The sequence below is a fragment of the Cyprinodon variegatus genome, unplaced genomic scaffold (genome assembly GCF_000732505.1).
Source record: "Cyprinodon variegatus isolate N-32 unplaced genomic scaffold, C_variegatus-1.0 Scaffold243, whole genome shotgun sequence".
Taxonomy (NCBI): Eukaryota; Metazoa; Chordata; class Actinopteri; order Cyprinodontiformes; family Cyprinodontidae; genus Cyprinodon; species Cyprinodon variegatus.
The window spans coordinates 168495-186355 of record NW_015150696.1 but is presented as its reverse complement, the minus strand read 5'-3'; the positions used below and the strand labels follow the sequence as shown (position 1 = coordinate 186355).

The 17861-nt window shown below is 36.8% G+C and overlaps 1 protein-coding gene across 1 annotated transcript in view; it reads right to left on the bottom strand.

Annotated features, from left to right (window-relative positions):
• Positions 1–11037: 11037 nt before the first annotated feature.
• Positions 11038–17861, bottom strand: part of LOC107089191 (glypican-5-like) — a 76613-nt gene continuing 69789 nt past the window's right edge. The window contains exons 10-11 of the mRNA XM_015381838.1: positions 13557–13651; positions 11038–11524 (exon numbers count right to left, since the gene is read on the bottom strand). Of these exons, the coding sequence (XP_015237324.1) occupies positions 11432–11524; positions 13557–13651 (188 nt within the window). The 3' untranslated portion in view covers positions 11038–11431. The remainder of the gene's footprint in view (positions 11525–13556; positions 13652–17861) is intronic.

The following is a 17861-nucleotide window of genomic DNA, read 5'->3' as shown; positions in this document are numbered from 1 at the left end:
TATCTATCTATCTATCTATCTATCTATCTATCTATCTATCTATCTATCTATCTATCTATCTATCTATCTATCTATCTATCTATCTATCTATCTGGTAAATCCTGCGAGGTCAGTGACCAATGCAAGCAGGTGGGTTTCCTTAGATAGAAAAATTATAACAAGTCTGTCTGTATGATCTGATTGAATTGTTTCTATAAAATGATTTGAGCTATATAAATAAACTGAATACAGCCTTCTTTAATCACATCCCAATGTTTCTTAATTTTTGGGGTGTTTTCCTGTTTATGCACTTTCTCAAATTTCCTAGTTTATTCTTATTTTCTCATACATTTTTCTCTTATTCCATCCAGGTTTCTGTTTATGTTTACGTTATTACTCCCTTAATTTTTCTTCAACTCCATTTGTTTTGTTTGTTTTTTCCCCAGTTTTTCATCCTCAGGTTTGCTTCACTCAACTAGGTCCCATATCTGCTACATTATCACTGTTAAAAGTTGCTTTGCAGCAGTCCTCATGTAGGATCCCTTTATTCTTATTTTGAAATTCACCAGCTCTGCTTTACTCTCCCCATTTCTGACTTCCTGATGATTTATCAGGAAGGAATCTATAAAAGCTTCTATTTGTAATGGAATTGAGTGTGCATGGATGAAGGTGTCAAGGTTTAGAACAAATGACCCAGTATTGAGACAGAGAGACAATAAGATATTTCAAAGGATTTATGTAGAAACGACAGATCTGCAGTGAGCAGCTAGGGCGTCTAAGGCAGGCACCTCTGCAGGAGATAAACACAGATTAGACCCAGGTCACTAACCTGGTCTTAGAGTTCAGTGAGGAAGAGGAAATCAGATCTAAGCAGACGAAGCAAGGCAGGACAATCCAGAGGGCAAAGCCAAAGCCGGTGTTGAAGAGGTTCAAAGGAGTCCGGGTCAGAAGTCAGAGATCCAAAGAGGTGCCAAAGGGAAATCCAGGTCTGTGTCAGGAAGCAGTTCCAGGTTCAGTCAACAAGCAGAATCCAGCGGGAGACTGAAAACAGGTGAGGCAAAAGGATCATTACAGGAACAGGCAAGCTCAGAGGTCCAAAGGCAGAATGGGTCAGGATCAGGCAATCAGAAAACAGTAGTACTAGCTAGAAGACTCTCACCAAGGGCTCGAATAATCTGGCACTGATGACTTGAATCAGGCAGGTTAAATAGAGGCTGGAACAGGTGACACAGATCTGTGGTAATGAGAAACTGGGCGTAGCTTTGCAGGTGAATGGAATAAACAATCAAGCCAGTCATCAGCGCCAAGATCATGACAGAAGGAGTCTGGGGGAATGGGGAGTCAGGAATACCCACCATCCAATTCTGCAGCAAAGTGCCCCCATCACATGGCACAGTTCTATGTTTTAAAGTTGGTTGTCAAGCTCAGAATGGAGGACCGTGTGTTCAAAGCAGACAGTGGGATATTCAAGAGTGTTTATCGCAGGAAGCTCTGGTTTAACAGTGGAGTCAGTGCCCAGAGAACAATGTAGGATCCAGCCGGTGGGCTGCCAACAAGATGCGACAGGAGCCACACGGAGTGTCCCAGACACTGCATCCCCAGAGGACGGAGAACAAGCAGGAGATCAGATCTGAGCAGACAAAGGAAGGCAGAAAAATCCAGAGGGTGAGGCCAAAGCAGGGCTTGAAGACTTGCTCAGGATTCAGAACTAGGAGATCAAAAGTCAGAAGACGTTCCAGAGGGAAATCCAGGTCGGTGACAGGAAACAGCTGCAAGTTCATCAAAAAAGCGAAATCCAGCAGGAGTCTGAAAACAGGTGAGGAAAACAGAACAGAAAGGAACAGGCAGGCTCAGTGGTTGAGAGGCAGAACAGGTAATCAGAAACACTAAAGTAATGCTGAATAACTCTCTCCACTGGCTCAAGAATAATCTCGCCTGATAGCTGAAAACAGGCAAGTAAAAACAGATTAGACAGGAACAGTAGGGCTCAGTGGTTGAGATGCAGAACAGGTCATGAGAAACCCTACGGTAGCACTGGACACACTCTTCCCACTGGCTCATGAGAATTATCTGGCATTGATGACTGGGTGCTGACAGCTTAAATAGAGGCAGGAGCAGGTGGATCAGATGAGCAGCAATGACAAATCAGGCAGAGTTAGATAGGTGAATGAAATGCATAAGTAAGCTAGTCATCAGTGTGAAGATCATGACATTGGTACAAGCGAAACATGTCCTCTGTTTCACTGTTTACATAATCCCATTTGAAACCAATCTATCCAAACAGCTCTATATCAGAATTCCTGGTTTGTATCTCGGTTCTCTTTTGAATATTTAATCTGGCTTTACTGTTTATTCTTAGAGAACTAAGATCCTGTCTATTGACACCGCCCACTGATATTAAAATTGTCTTTTTGTGACAAACATGCTCATTTATATAAAAGGTAGCAAGAGTCTGTTGTAGGTTCTAAAATGATATCTTGGTTTTTGTAAACCATTTTTTTTTTAGCAATGTGCATTATGCTCACAATGTACGTTTACTTGGGTGACAAGACCTCAGCAGGTTATTAGTTTTTTGTATAATTTTCCCTCTATAGACCATTTAAACAGTTTCAATGGTTTTTAGTATCACTTTTTTAATACTGGTAAAATGAATATTAAATTACCATGGTCTAATATGTTTTTACAAAAAATGTAATTCTATTATATTAACTTAGGTGGCTTAATGTGATAAATTACATTTTTTTATATATAATATGGATGATATAGTGTGTTACCTTAGAAACACATAGTTCCAGCATAGTTTATGGCCTCAAGGCCATGTTCTATAAGAGCTCATTCAGGTTACTCTGGCAGATATGATTTATCTAAGAAGTGATTCAGGCCATTAACACCTTTTATTTTGGAACTGATACCCCTGATGTCTATGCCTTTCAGCAGTAGGCCTACAATATGCACTGGCACAATACAAAAGTTATTGAGGCATTCAGATTCCCCAGGAGTCACTCTAAACCAGTATCCGTTAGAATGCTGGACATATAAATACTAATTATGGCGCCTCAGCTGGTAACCTCTAGGACCTAATTTATTGGTTACCAACTTGTTTTTGCTAGATATCACAGCACACCTTCAGGGTTGTAGTGCAGTCCTGCCTTGACAAGTCAGAGCTGTTATAAGAGCAAAAGGGCAACACACCATTTGGCAAGAAGTCAGTTATATACCTGACCACTGAATTTAGTTGCATATTTTGATTAAAATATAAAAATTTGTTGTTTGGGTAACCATGATGCTCTTGGCATGCAAAGAGTTGGAACCATCCATGCATTTTCTATCACGCTTATCCTTGCTGGGGTCGTGAGGGATGCTGGTACCTATCTCCAGCTGTAAAAGAGCAAGAGGCAGGGTTGCCAGCCTGATCAAACTGCATGCAGAAAGACCCCAGGCCGGGAGTCGAACCCAAAACCTTCTTGCTGGAAGGCAGCAGTGCTAACTACTGCTCCCTTGAGCAGCCCAGAGCTGGATCCCTTGAAAGCATTTTCTAACTTAAGGTTGCCTGATCTCTATTGATCATCAACTTTTAACCAGAACACTGTTTAAAATTTTTTTGGAAAAATACACAAAAAGACATAAAAATAGCCCTCATATATTCTTTTACGTACTCTTTAATATGACTGATGACTGTGACTAGAGTTGATTTTTCTGAAATTGCAATAATCCAATGTTCTTTGATTTTTGTAATGAGCTCACCTCACCAGGTTGTGAAGTTACATTACCCTGAAACAATAATCCTTATAAGCTATCTGTGCTACCTAAATTAGATATGAAACTTTAAAAATAATCAAATAACTAACATTTTCTTTTGGATGGGGTTTGAAAAATTCATTCCTTAATGAATTATCCAACAAAGTAACATGTTAATTCTCTATTCTACACACTCATGTCATGCTAGGATAATGGTTAATCCAGTCAGAGATTTATTACTCTGGTAGGATAAACGCTGGATTAATGTGAGAGAAGAGATTATCACATAGAAACTATTTAGCTATAAAGAGAAATGTGTTGTTTTGCACTAGGTTAGAATAAATTGATAAAATATGTAACTTTTACCCGATCCCCTCAGATGTGATATGTTTTACATTTTATTAAAAAAGCATATCACAAATTAGATTTTATATAAATAATCCTCCACCCCCACCCCGTTGATCCATTTCCTTTTAGATTAAAATACCCATCACAGACACCATTTGTTTTGCTCCAGACTCTTTGTTAGCAGTTAATCCACTGCCACAATGTGGATATTGTCTGCAGACAAGCACAAGTATCATCTTGAGTTTCTTCATGGCACCTCACAGGTGAAGGATTTCATTGTTAACTAAGACAACCGCAGAAGTAATGTCAACAAGCTGTGAGACGCTGAGTGAAACCAGTCTTCACATTGATTTCAAGGTTACATAACATAAATAAATGGGACCTTTCATTAATAATCCTTTGAAACCTAGTGCTGGTAAAGTTTTATGGCTTTGATTTTGAGACATGCCATGGGAATGACAAAGCTCGTTCAGATAGTCAAAGCTAAATTAAACAAAATATTTGCCCGGTTTTATCACTTTATTGAGGTCTCAGCTCTTCATCTGAAAACTCTAGTCCTCTTTCATCTGCCCTCTACCTAAGCCCTCCAAGAAATTCCTTAATACTATAATACGCTCCTTTTTTCATCATTCCTCTTCAAAATCCTCTGCACCTTACCCTCTACAATCCCCCTTATACACATTCTTTTAGCATTATTCAGATTCATGATACAATTTTGTATTTTTGAGGTCCTGCCAGGGATGCAGTCAAGTGTGAAGATGTCAGGGAGAAAAGTAATGAAAGACAAAGCAGCTTAGCCTGCGGGGACCACTTCAGCCTTTGTGTGCTGGTGATAAGTAGTTTTCACCCTGCCTTGTCTCTTTTGAAGGCAGATATTTTATTAAAGATTTAAAACCATATGTTCTGTTGACACAAATGTTGATCCTTCTCATAGGCATCTACAATTATAAATACAAAAGGAAATCTGGAACAAAATACACCTACACATGCTTAAACAGAATACATGTTGTACTCACATACCCACCAACAATGAGTCACAAAGATGAAAATCTGATAGCTTACTTGACACCCTCAACTCAGGCAATCTTTCTTTCATGATAAGATCTCACAACCACTGCTAATAAATAGTGACAGAATGGCAGTTAGATGTGAACAAGTTGGAACCTGAACACTTTTTCAGCAGTTAGTGTCTCAGAACAATTGATTTATTTGAAAAAGAACTAATAAACAAACTAATACAGATTTATTGCAGATATTAACACCAATGTAAGAAAATAGTGATTAAAAATTGGCACCTATTTGTTATCTTAAACTTAAATATGAAATTCATGGAGATTTTTTCCACTTTGTAATAATACAGCTGAGTTTATGACCTAATTTCTTCACAGTTTACAGACAAAACTTTGTTTTCTGGTATGTAAGGAATCACACCCGCAGGCAAAAAAAAAAAAAAAGTCCTGCATTTTTTGGGTTACAATTCATAGTCTCATTTCAAAGCCAACCTGATCAGACAGATGTACACCACATAAATAAACGGGAAAGCATGCCAAATGAATTACCTGCAAACATCGCAGGTTCAGGGTATAGGCTGGGGAAAAGTATCCCCTCTATCCTAACCTGCCAGCTAAATAACATACTTGCACATTTATCTCTGTTAAAACTCAAATGCTTCCAAAAAGAGTTTCTAGCATAACCATGCTCTCTTCTTGTTACTATAATAGATGTCAGAAAACTGTGGTTTTTGCTGGAATGTGGGAAACAAATATAAATATGTTCAAGATGTATCAGATTCACTTTGATCGTTACAGTTGGTGTGCAGAGGTACTGCATTAGTTTAGATCACGACGATGCAAACCATTGTAACAGAATTACATTCTAAGCATTTAATAGATGCTAAGTAAAACGTGCATACATACCTACAGCATGAAGTTAAACCACCTCTGCTAAACTTCTATCAGCTGATATTCAGGATCGCTGTAATAATCCAGGAACAATGAGAAATAATAAACTTTTCAGAGGAACATAAATCAAATTAAAAAAGGTCTCAGTTGTTGTCGTTAAAGCAAGATCTTGGCACATAGATCAAGGACTATAATAAAGATAAATCGTAGATCACTTTTTTGGTATTTGTATGCTAGGTTTTTAATAACTGATGTCTGCTGTCATATCTTTATAGCTAAAACATCAATAAAACGTTGATCAGCAACATGTCCTTAGTCAGTGTACCTTGAAGGCTGTACAGCATGACAATGATGAATCCAAGTTTTATCGCTCCACCATCAATCATAAGTCGTAGCCAGGGTCAGAATAATTAGGAGCTCAGATTTTATTTGAACAGGAAAAAGGTGGATATCATAAAGCAAATAGATCTAATAAATATTCTAAAGAAAGGTTGTGTATCCCGTCATGAGTTATTATGCCCTTGCTCTGTATTTCATTCTTTTTTTAAGTTTACCTCAAGCAGATTTTGGATGTGGACCTTTGTTTAAATTCTAATAAAGAAGCAACACAGGGATATACTTGAAGAACATTTGGATTTACTATTTTCACAGTTTCAGATAGAAATACTTTTAATTTGTTTGAAAAAGCTTCCTTGATGGGAAGAGAAACGTCTTCAAAATTGGAAACAAACTCCAGTGGATTGTTTTTTGTTGTTTTTTTTATTTTTTTCGAATGACTATGACCTGGAAGACTGAGAAACTTCACCAGCATTTTCATTTGCTTGCATAAAGTTTTCTTAAAATTGTTCTGTAATGGCAGTTTTTTTAATAGAAAAGAAGGAATGATAAAATCTTGATGCCAATCAAGTCACACTAATCTCTGCGTAGCCAAGAGGCTAAATAATTACACCTATAATATGTGTTTAATGACAAGGCCTAGATCTTGGTCATGCAAAGATATCATGGATACTCCAAATAAGTAACACCCTACTAAAGCAAGAAAAGCCACATTTATGTATATAGCATAATACAGTACAAAGACAATTCAAAGTTCTTTACATAAAGTAAACTATGAACTAGAAGTAAAATAAAAGCAGCATCTGAGTGTACCTAATGTTCCAAACAGAGCACTTCACTCTCAATCTGCAGGTTTACTAGTTGTCAGGGTTAGGTTGAGGTTTGAGGGCCGAAATGCAGAGGCATAGAGGCGGAGGTGACTTCTTGCAGTTTTAATTAGAGAAAACAGTTTTACAGAGGCAGGAATCCAAAATGCAACTTAAAATGTAACACAAACCAGAACCATGGAGACATCAGGGGAAAATAATCACGAGGAGCCAGGGTAAGACAAGGTAGGGTAGAGTAAGACGAAGTATGACGGGGAACCAGCACTGAGGAACTGCACAAGGAAAGTATTTATGGAGGACTGAACATAGGGAGGACTAACGAGCAGATTGGGAGCAGATGTGAAGAGAGCAGTCTAAGAAGCAAGGGAAAAGGAGACCAATACAAGAGCACAACAAATAAAAACCTAAGAACTCATATAGAATTAGTAAAAGTTGAATGGGAGGCAGATATTTATAATCTACTTTTAACGCAAGCCTTAAAACTTTCCTTTTTTTGATCAAGCATATGGTCAGAGTGGCTCATATTAGTTATGTTGCTCTAGGCCTAGCCAGCTGGAGGACATAGGGACCACCTTTCAGGATTCTTCTGACTCTATTTTTCCATTCTGCAGTATTTGTTAATCAAACCCCAAACTTTATGTTCTCTCTGCTTTTTCTCATCATCTGGTCTGTTCCCGTTTATTGTCATACCATCCTGGATACTATAAGCCCAGCTGATGATATTATTCTAGCTATATGTTCTCCTTTTCCTCCCTTTGAAAAGTGGTTCAGTCTGCTTTCTTTTGTAGCATGTGGAGTGGAGTTGGTTTATTGATACATTCTCTAACATAGACGACATTTATTTAATTGTGCTTTTTATGTTGCTAGTGTATATCTGTAATATTTTGTTAAACCTCTTGTTGGCCTGGACAACAGACCACTCACAATATTATTTTCCTCTCCACTGTCACAGCATGCATGCTTGCTCTTTAGTGGTTAGGGCATAGAGCTTGGGATTCTAAGGTTGTGAGTTCGAAACCCACTCCCACAGACTGCCACTCTAGCTCTCTGAGCAAGACCCTTAACCCACACTGCTCCCCAGGCCCGCAAATGGCAGCCCACTGCTCCCCAAGGGGATGGGTTAAATGCAGAGAGTGAATTTTGTTGTGCTGTACTTGTGACAGTGTAATGACAATAAAACCCTAAGAAAAAATAAATGTAAATGACTGGGTGCATTCAGCTGGTTTTAGAAAATGTGCAACCATCTGACTAATTGAATTTAATCTACAATTCACCTTGAGATGATGTGTTAATTGGTAAAATATTAGAAAAGGGAATTGAATTGTTTGATTTTAAACTCAGTTTCAAGACTCACCTTGTTGTAGAACTTAAATAATTATTTACATGTCCAAAATAGAAAAGACAGTCTAATTTAACTGCTGAAAAATCTATGTAAGATGCAGTGTGATTTCCTAAACAATAATACCTTTCTACATATTTTTTAGTGTGTATGAAAATATGTGACATTTTTTTCATGCCACTGCAAAGGCATTGTGTGTTGGCTTTGGCCATGTTACAGGGTTGTATATTTCTGGTTGGTTGCATTTGCTTTAGAGGAAGATTCAGGGGTAGCAACACACTGCAAGGAGGGACTGAGCTGGGACCGAGCAGCTGTCCTTTCTCCTTGAAAGTTCTGGGGTTGTTCAGTCAGGCGATATGGTTTTTCTGACTCCAGCTAATGTGGATAGGGGGCCTCTTTAGGGAAGCTCCTGGAAAGTTCCCAGAGTGGACTAGCTGGATTGGGTGTATAAATGCTGCTGCCCATGTGATTTGCTGCCATCGTACTTGTGTTGGGAGCATGGCTACTGTGCATAGGTGCCTGATAGCTCTCTGCCAAGGGCAGCAGCTGGGGCTATATGTCTCTTAATGCGCTTGGGAGTCAGGGATGCAGTTTCAACTCTCAAATCCTTGTAACCTGTTAACAATTCCACCCATACAAAAAGTAATTCATAAAGCTCATACACTGGTTTGTAATTTAGGGATACAGTCTGTCTTCTGTGAAGCAATATCCAAAAATGATGTAATGGTCAATTAAGTAGTTACTTTGGGAAACATTTCCAGATATCCTTTTTGTAAAGCAAAGCAGTCTTAGCACATGTAAGGTTTCTCCACACGGTATGCCTGAAAAGTTGCAACAAGATGCTTAAAAAATGAATAGGATTTGACAGAGCTCAAGCTCAAAGTCTCTTCTTTGTGGCTTTGACTTTCTAATTTCATTAATTTCTTCTTAAGTTTTTTTTTTTTACTCACACGAGCTCTAGGTTGATTTGTACCATGCTGTAAATAATAATAACTGAAATTAGAGTTCATGCTTTGGACTTGATATTTGTTTTTAAGTCCCAAATGGTCGGACAACAATGTCTTTGACAGAATTTAGAGAAGACATAAATACAGTGTGTATTTAAAAACTGTTTATTATCAGGGACACTGAAAAAAATTAAAAACAGGGTAGCAGGACAGAGTTAGTACAGCAGTAAGAAACACTTCTGGGTGAGTAGTTTACATTGGAACGGTGGTTTTCAAAAACACAATAGAGAAACCATCGCTGAGGGATAACAGGTTGAATCACTGGGTTCTGCTTACAGCAGCAGAACAACAAAAAAAAGGACTAAACTAGAAAAACAGTTACACTACGATGTAGTGCATTCAGTGTTTTTATTTTTTTATTTTTCTATGATAAAGGTCAGCTATCTTCAAGTACACTTGTGCACTTTATAACACATTTCGAACACAACTGCTGTTACTAAAGAACAGGTAATTTCTGTGAGATTTAATGCGAGCACTGTTCCTTAAACGCATACGAGTTAACCAGCTAGACCTTTTAGCTGTCATAATATACTAACATTACAAAATATATGATTACAAAAATAATTAGTTTTACTGCCACTTATTAAACCTTAGATCCAGAAATGTTTATTTCATTTGATTTATAATATAAAAGTGCTGTATAAGCCTAAAAACACTTCATATGAAAATAAATCTTTCTACATTAAATCATAGCCTTGCAAATATGAAAGTGGTGAACCCTCATTGTCCCCTAGCATTAAACAAACCTTTCTGTGAACACATATTTTTATACTCAATATACTCTGAGGGATGATGGGAAAGTGCTAATAACTCCGATAGTCTGTTGTTCTAGATCTCAGTATTTGTTCTCAGGTTGTCTCATCTGACAGTCACAATCTTTCTTAAATAAAGTGTATAAAGTAAAATAACTATGGACTTTTGGAGTTTTGAAAGATACATCAATCAACACAAAGTTTGCTATTTCATTCATCTGACCAAATTGAAGTATCTTGCAAAATCCTTTCTTTGCATTTCAGAAGTATTCCCAATACTTAAACTTTTCTGCTTGTTCTTACATTTCATTTGCAAATAAACATATTTGATTATGATTTGGGATACAATAATGCAAAATAGATCACAGTTGTGAAGTAAATGGAAAATGATATATGATTTTCAAAACATTTGAATAAGATCTTGAGGCATGCTCTACAATTAAGCCTATTATGCTGAAACACTCCTAAACAAAATTTCAGTCCAATCAGATACCTTCAGCAGTCACCAAAGTCAATAGTCCACCTGAACACTACTGCAGATGTTTCACAGTGGTTTAAGAATTTCAAACACTGCAGAGCAATATTTAGAAATATCAGAAATTGTGCCTTCTGCAACCACACCATCCTAAAATACTCTTTAGGAGGCAAGCCCTGCAAGGCAAGGCTAGTGAGCACAGCCCTACAAGTAGCAAAAGTATCTGATAACTTTTTTTTTTTTTTTTTTCCTTTTAGGAACAAACCTTTCAGTAATTTTCTAACCCAATTCTTACAAATAATAAATCCATCAAAAAAAAAAAAAAAAATCTGTCACCATCGAAGTGTTTAACCCTTTTTTTTTTAAAACAATAAGCGCAATGTACACCCAGGCTATTACCTACTGGATCTTTTAATATAAATATATAATTTATATATACTTGTATTTACATCTTCTCAAAAATGTGAGTAATGCTGAATATTCTATAATATTCTATAACCTTACAACACAAACACAGGTAGGTCAGTGACAGCTAATAGTAAAAAAGGGGGTCTTTGCACCAGCAGCTGTGGTAAATCAGCAGCTTGTTCCATCCTGTCGGCCACCAATGGCAAAAACATTCAGAACATTTCAGCTGCACCTTTTAAACTTCAGAACAACGCAACTTTCAGCATGTGGCTGTCCTTAAACCTTCCCAGACTGTTCATCGACTACTCTTACGCTTGGTGGTCAGAGTGGTTCCAATGAACACGTTAGGAGCAAAGAAATCACTACAGTCAACAGTTCAAAGGTCGTCCTGTGGGCTGAGGATTGGACTGCCACCTGAAAGAAGTATGGAAGAATAATGTGAAATAATATTTTACAGACTTTTCTCAATATATCATAATGTTATCAAAAAATATATATTTTTTACAGTAATGTTATTAGAACCAAAGCCTGTTGGAACTCCTGCTACATTGACATAAGTCATTGTGGCAAAAGAAAATCCTGATCTAAATGCAACTTAAAAAAAAAAAAACTAAATCACCATAAAGGTGACACTAGTAGCATGAAGCATAAAGTGCTTTGACTATGGCTCTCAACTTTTAAGCTGATTATGCAGTGAGATTATGAGTGCTGACAGCAAAAACATTATTTCAAATCTTAAATAAACAGACTAGTTTGATACATTCTCTACTGTCTTTAAAGGTATACTGAAGGATGTTCTTTTTCCGGGTGGATCATCAAAATAAGTGGTCCTCTTAATTTTCAATCATTCTGGTGATCTTTTTAGGTAAAGCCGTCCTATGTGCTCATCTCCATTTTCCCTGCATGAGGAGAAATGGGCTCATGCGTGTTCTCTCATGCATGCTCTTGTATGTGTAAAATAGGCGTTCCCTCTAGGCAGCGGGTACAGGATTGTGCATGTGCATTTTTTTTTAAGTGGAGAAGGCAGGTCTTTTCAAAAATTTACAAACATCCTCTACTAAACCTTTTGTTAAATTGTTTTGTACGAAAAAAAAAACTGATTCTGTCCCTTTAATCGTATTCCCAAATGTGTTCCAAACCGCCCCTTTCTTTACGACTTGATACTGAGTAAAAAACAGACTGGTATTGGTGATACTGACACGATACTTTTATATCATACACCTAATGCCTTTTGTTAAATGTAAAAATGAATGTAACAGCTCTACAGCCCTGCTTTTCAAAATTGCTCTTGAGGACTCATTGTCCTGCATGTTTAGGTGTTTCCCTGGCTTAATGAACAGGTGACCTCAGCAGCCCTTGGCGGCTGCTGGAGGGAATGCAATAATCTGCTGAAGCAGAGATACATCTAACACAGAAAAAGTAAGTCCCATGTTTGAAAACCACTGCTTTATATTACTCGGTGGCTTTAATTGAAAATTGCTTTGAAATATTTAGTTAAATAAATAAATGCCATAATTATTGCCCTAAGTGGTCAATACCCATGTTTTAAATATTAATTGAACAAATATAACTAATTTGACTGATTCTAAATAGCAAAACATATATCTCATAAGCTGTTATTTTGAACCATCTAGTAAAATATAGTTTTAAAGTTCACCAAAGTGTTTTTATAACAATTACTCTGTATGATATATACGGTATAATAAATTTTAAATGATTAAATCATTAGCAAATCTTACTTAAACGGAGCATGCCTGCCTGTGTAAAAAGCTGAATTAATGCCGGTATTTGCAGGAAGCATTTATTTATTCTATAACTTATTCTATAACTAGTTGTATTAATATGAGCAACTTCAACTGCAGCGTTGCTTAGTGCCATTTAAAGCTCCACATATTCTCACGCTGTAACTACACTTTAACTGTGTTATGACTAGCAACAACAGCGCCTGTACTCTCTGTCTCCGTCTTTTATTCTGTGTCATGATTTAAACTTCAGTGTTTCCTCTCCACTGTCACAGCATTCTGACTAAAACAAGACAACTCAGGCACTTTCTATGGTCTGGAAGTGGCTTACAGACTTTGCTTCACAATCTTCTTAAAGCTGGTCCTCCTTGTTGCTTGTTCACCTTTTTCTATCACACTTTTTCTTTCTTTTTATTGTGAAAATCCTTAGTGGTACAGTTGAAAACAAGCACTGTGATTAACGTTACAAAATGATCTGTTACAGACATGTTGGGTGAATTAAAGAAGCCAGAAATGACATGACATTTAGTCAGCAGTGATAGTTCCAACTATTTCAACTAACGCTGTAAAAGGCACAGATCTTATTCATATGATGTAAGAAAATTTTCAAAGCAGGATGAATGTCTTTTTTTAAAACATTTAGGGATAAACATAGTCTAAAATGCAAGAGTGAATTTCAAAATCTAGTCTAGATCTAACTTTACCTTTGGAGGTGAATGTTGAACTGGAGAAACTGGGCGAAGAGAGGGAGAAGCCATCTCTTTTGTTTCTGGAATACGACCACTTGAAGAATCATCACCTGAGTGGATGTGAAAACATGAAGAGGTAAGAGATGTATCACATTAAACTGTATATAATCTTATCAAGGAGCAACCATTGGCGTCCTTCAGAGCTTCACTGACTTTAACTTTCCACTGATATATTTATCCTGCACTAAAACTAAAATTAGGTTGTTTTTTTCCCCTTAAGGCAAGACAAGGCAAGTTTATTTGTATGGCACAATTAATTGCAAGAAAATAAAAAAGTAGAATTGAATATGTTGTTAATTATCTATATTTGCAGTGGTGCTTTACAGTATAAGTACTGGTTGTGACCTAGTCTGTGATTTCCATTTATATGACCAGTGACACTGTCATCTCTTGTTATGAAGGTTTTTGAGAAAATTCTAAAAGGCATGTTGTTGGACGTGATACATGATAAACTAGTCACACTCCAGTTTTCTTATGGGTCGAAAAGAGATGTTGAGGATGCACTATAGACACTTTTAAGCTTGTTTTTTTTTTTTTTTTATCTTGAAAAAAAATATATCCCTGGTCAGACTTTTTGATGACTTGTCTTCTTTGCATCCAACATCATCTTTTAGCACATAAGTTAAATAACTGCTTTGTGTCAGGTTTGTTGGAAGCTAGTTGAGGACACAAACGCAGATACGATGAGGTAGAGATGAGTTCTTGCAGATTTAATTTAGATGCAAATGGCAACAGAAGCATAAATCCAGGAACACTAAACAGGAAACCAAAACCAGGAGACACCAGGGAGAAACAAACATGATGACCGAAGCAATGAAAAGAATCAAGCAATGATGAACTTCACAGGAGGTGTGTATATATGGGAGACAGAACAAAGAATGAGCGAATCAGCTGATAGGGAGCAGGTGTAGATAGAAGCAACTAGAAGGGAGCTTGGGGAGAGGACATGGAATTACATAAATCAAAGTGTAACTAAAAACTCAAAAGGAAACTTCAACAGAAGAAAAAGTCCACAAAGGGCAGAATCATGACAGAAAGGGCTTCTATTTCTTGGCTTATGCTTTTTTAACAGAGGGGAGACTAAATGGCGTTTTATCTGAGCTTCTTTTCTTCTACAGAATCTCCCCAGGGCTGTGACCTCTCTCTTCTTTTATTTGCGTTATTCAAAAATGACTGCCAGAGCCATCAAAGTGGACGGCACATTATTACATTTCTGAATTATTCTGTCAGTTCTTAGAGAAGTCTCTGAACATGGCTGGCTGTTATAATTTAAAAAAAATGTTGTGAGGAATCTTTTTAAGATATAAATAAAACCAAATAAATAAATAGACTGGGGAAATCTCTCAACTGATTTTCAGTAGTGATAAATGGAGTTTTGAGCCGCAGGTAGACTGTGGTGTTAATAGACCAGCGCATGCATTTCTACCATAAACACTTTTTAAGCCAGGTCTGTTTTGATGATGGTTTATTGAATCTGTTCTTACTTTTGCTTTTCTTTGCTGGCATGATTTACTTTACACCAAAAATTGGAATCTCCTGCTTAGTATTGTCAAGGTTTGTAGTAAAATTGCTGGCATATTTCTGAATGACCTAAAAGACCTTCATGATTCAAGGTCCTTAAACAAGGCTAGAATCATTTTTGGCTGATCCTATCTATCTGTGGGCATACTTCTCTTTTACCATCAATAAAAAAATGTCATAGTTTAAGTGAAAAAAATATATTTTATCCATGCCATTTACTCCACAACAAATTCACCCTTGGGGATAATAAAGTTTACGTAACCTTGAACATTTACAGAATTATGACTACAGCATCGAGGCCTGGTTGAAATCAAATTCTGGTTAGCAGTGTTTTTAATCTATATGTTAAACATTAAAGTGCTGTAATAATTAGTGGGCATGAATAAAGTGAGGTAGACAGTAAGGTGAAATAACAGAAGACAAATATATATTACAGTACAACATCAGGAAAGATAGGAGCTAAAAGAAATCCAACCGGAGTTAATTGAAAAATGCATGTTTTTGGTTTCATCTAATATTAGATTTATACCTCACCATATTTGGATAGGAAGTTATGAATTAAAAATAAAAATTATTCTATTTCAAATTCCAGCTAGTGCTGTGTTTCTGAATATCTGTGGGTGATTGTGTGTGCTTACCTGAAAGTTATTTTTTATACAGTATGTCTCCACAAAAGAACAAAAAAATCAGCATATGTCATTATCTCTACCGAGTCTAGCTTTACCTTCCATAAAGCTAAAACAAATGAAGTATAGAACATTTGCCTCAGTAAAAAACAAAGTCTGTTTTGTAAGACATGTCTGCTATTTCTGTTTCTGGTCTTGTGATTGCACAAAAAGCTTGCATAATTTAGTTGTTTTGTTGCTGTTTAAAAATGAACGATTTATGGATTTCACCTCACATACCCACACCCTCATAAAGCACAGTGTCTCACATTAGATACATAAACAAAAAGAAACACACAGATGTTAAAAATATTGCTTCATTTTACTGGTATGCAGCTGTAGTGAAACAGTCATTTTCTTTTTCAAATACATATCTGTGTGTGTGTATTGGCATTAGTTCATATCCCTTCTGGCAGAAATGCAGGTAAATAGCTTGATAGCAGCAGGAGGGAAGCCACAGTGCTGCTGGCAAAGAGAGTTCACATCCACAGGCTAACACACCCACTGAACGACATTCCTGTATTCACCTGTGCTGTCCCAAAAACACTAGAACAGCAGGCTCTCTCTTTCTGTTTAATATCTTGGTGACATCCACAGGCGTGCACACACCTGTTTGGGTAGAAATCTGATTCTGTCGGCAACAATACACATTGTATCAATGTACAATAGACAAAGAACCAGTTTCAGTTGCAAAGGAATGAGGGGAGTTTTTAAGTGTGTAGTCATTCTGGCAAATATCACATCTCAAATTAAAAAATATTAAGAACATTCGCAATCTCAATAGTAAATCTAGCAAAATATAAAATTTGGTTTCATATTTGGTATTGTAGATAATTTAGATTATTTAGCCAGAGCAGAGAGTTCATCAGGTCTGTCCTTGATTGTGCGTTAACTTAAAAAATAAAGGCACACAAAGACATTGTGACACTAGGCTTAATTTGTTCTAAATTTGAATGTCTGTTTGTGTAGTTGTTTTACCGACAATGTGGAGGAAGTGTTTTGCAAAATACCGTACATGCAGGGACTTACAGATACTAATGGGGATATTCAACTGGTCCCCATACGAAAAAGTTATTTTCTTTGATAAGGGGTTAGGTTTAGGAATAAGGCGTGAATTCAGTTTAGGTTAGGGTTACTGTAGGCATATATTGGTAATAGTTAGGGTTAGGGTACGTGTCTGAATTAGGCCATATAAAATGAATGCAAGTCAATGAAAGTTCCCCATATGTCATGAAAACAAAGCTGTAGGTGTTTGTGTGTCAATGGTAAGCTCTACTAATGACCACATGAAGGAGTCAGGTGTTTTTGAAGCTGAGACACATCTAAAAGTTGCAGGACATTGGCCCTCAAGGATTTGAGTTTGAGGCCCATGGTAATCTCCCAACACCCAGAGGCAACAACCAGCATAGGGAGTCCCACTGCGGTGAGGAACCCCTCCCCAAAGTCCTACATGTGAGTATTGTATTAGCTGTAAATAGGTTCTCCATTCATTTTACATTTCTTGAACAAATCAGAGGCCGGCAGTTTGGATCAAAGCTAACTACTATAGCATTCTGTACAATGGGGATGGATATTTATTTATCTATTTTGGATAATCTCCTCAATATTTTTGGAGATTTCGAAAAAAAAAACTTGGCGGCATTTGCAAAACAACCTCATTAAGCTTGAATCTGTTTTTTTTTTTTTATTAATCTGTTGATATTCTAAGAATCTTTTTTTGGAATCATATACTGTGAAATGAAGCTGCTGAATGGGATAAAGATATTTTCTTCAAATAAATGTTCCAGGAAATTGACTCTTCTACTAATCCAATCAGGGAAGCTTATCATATTTATATGTTTTTTCCCCAGGATATCAGGGTTGGTAAAGATGTGTGTACAACTACATGGACTTAGTGTGGATCCTGTAATTTTAAGAAACTCACCAAGCTGGGAAAAAAAAGAGATGATTTATGTTTATGCTCCTAAAATATGCATGTCATTTAATGTTTGAGTATCTGTCTATCTACAACTCTAATATTAGTTGATACAGTATGTTCTACATCTAACCAGGATTGCAGACTACTGTTTTGTTG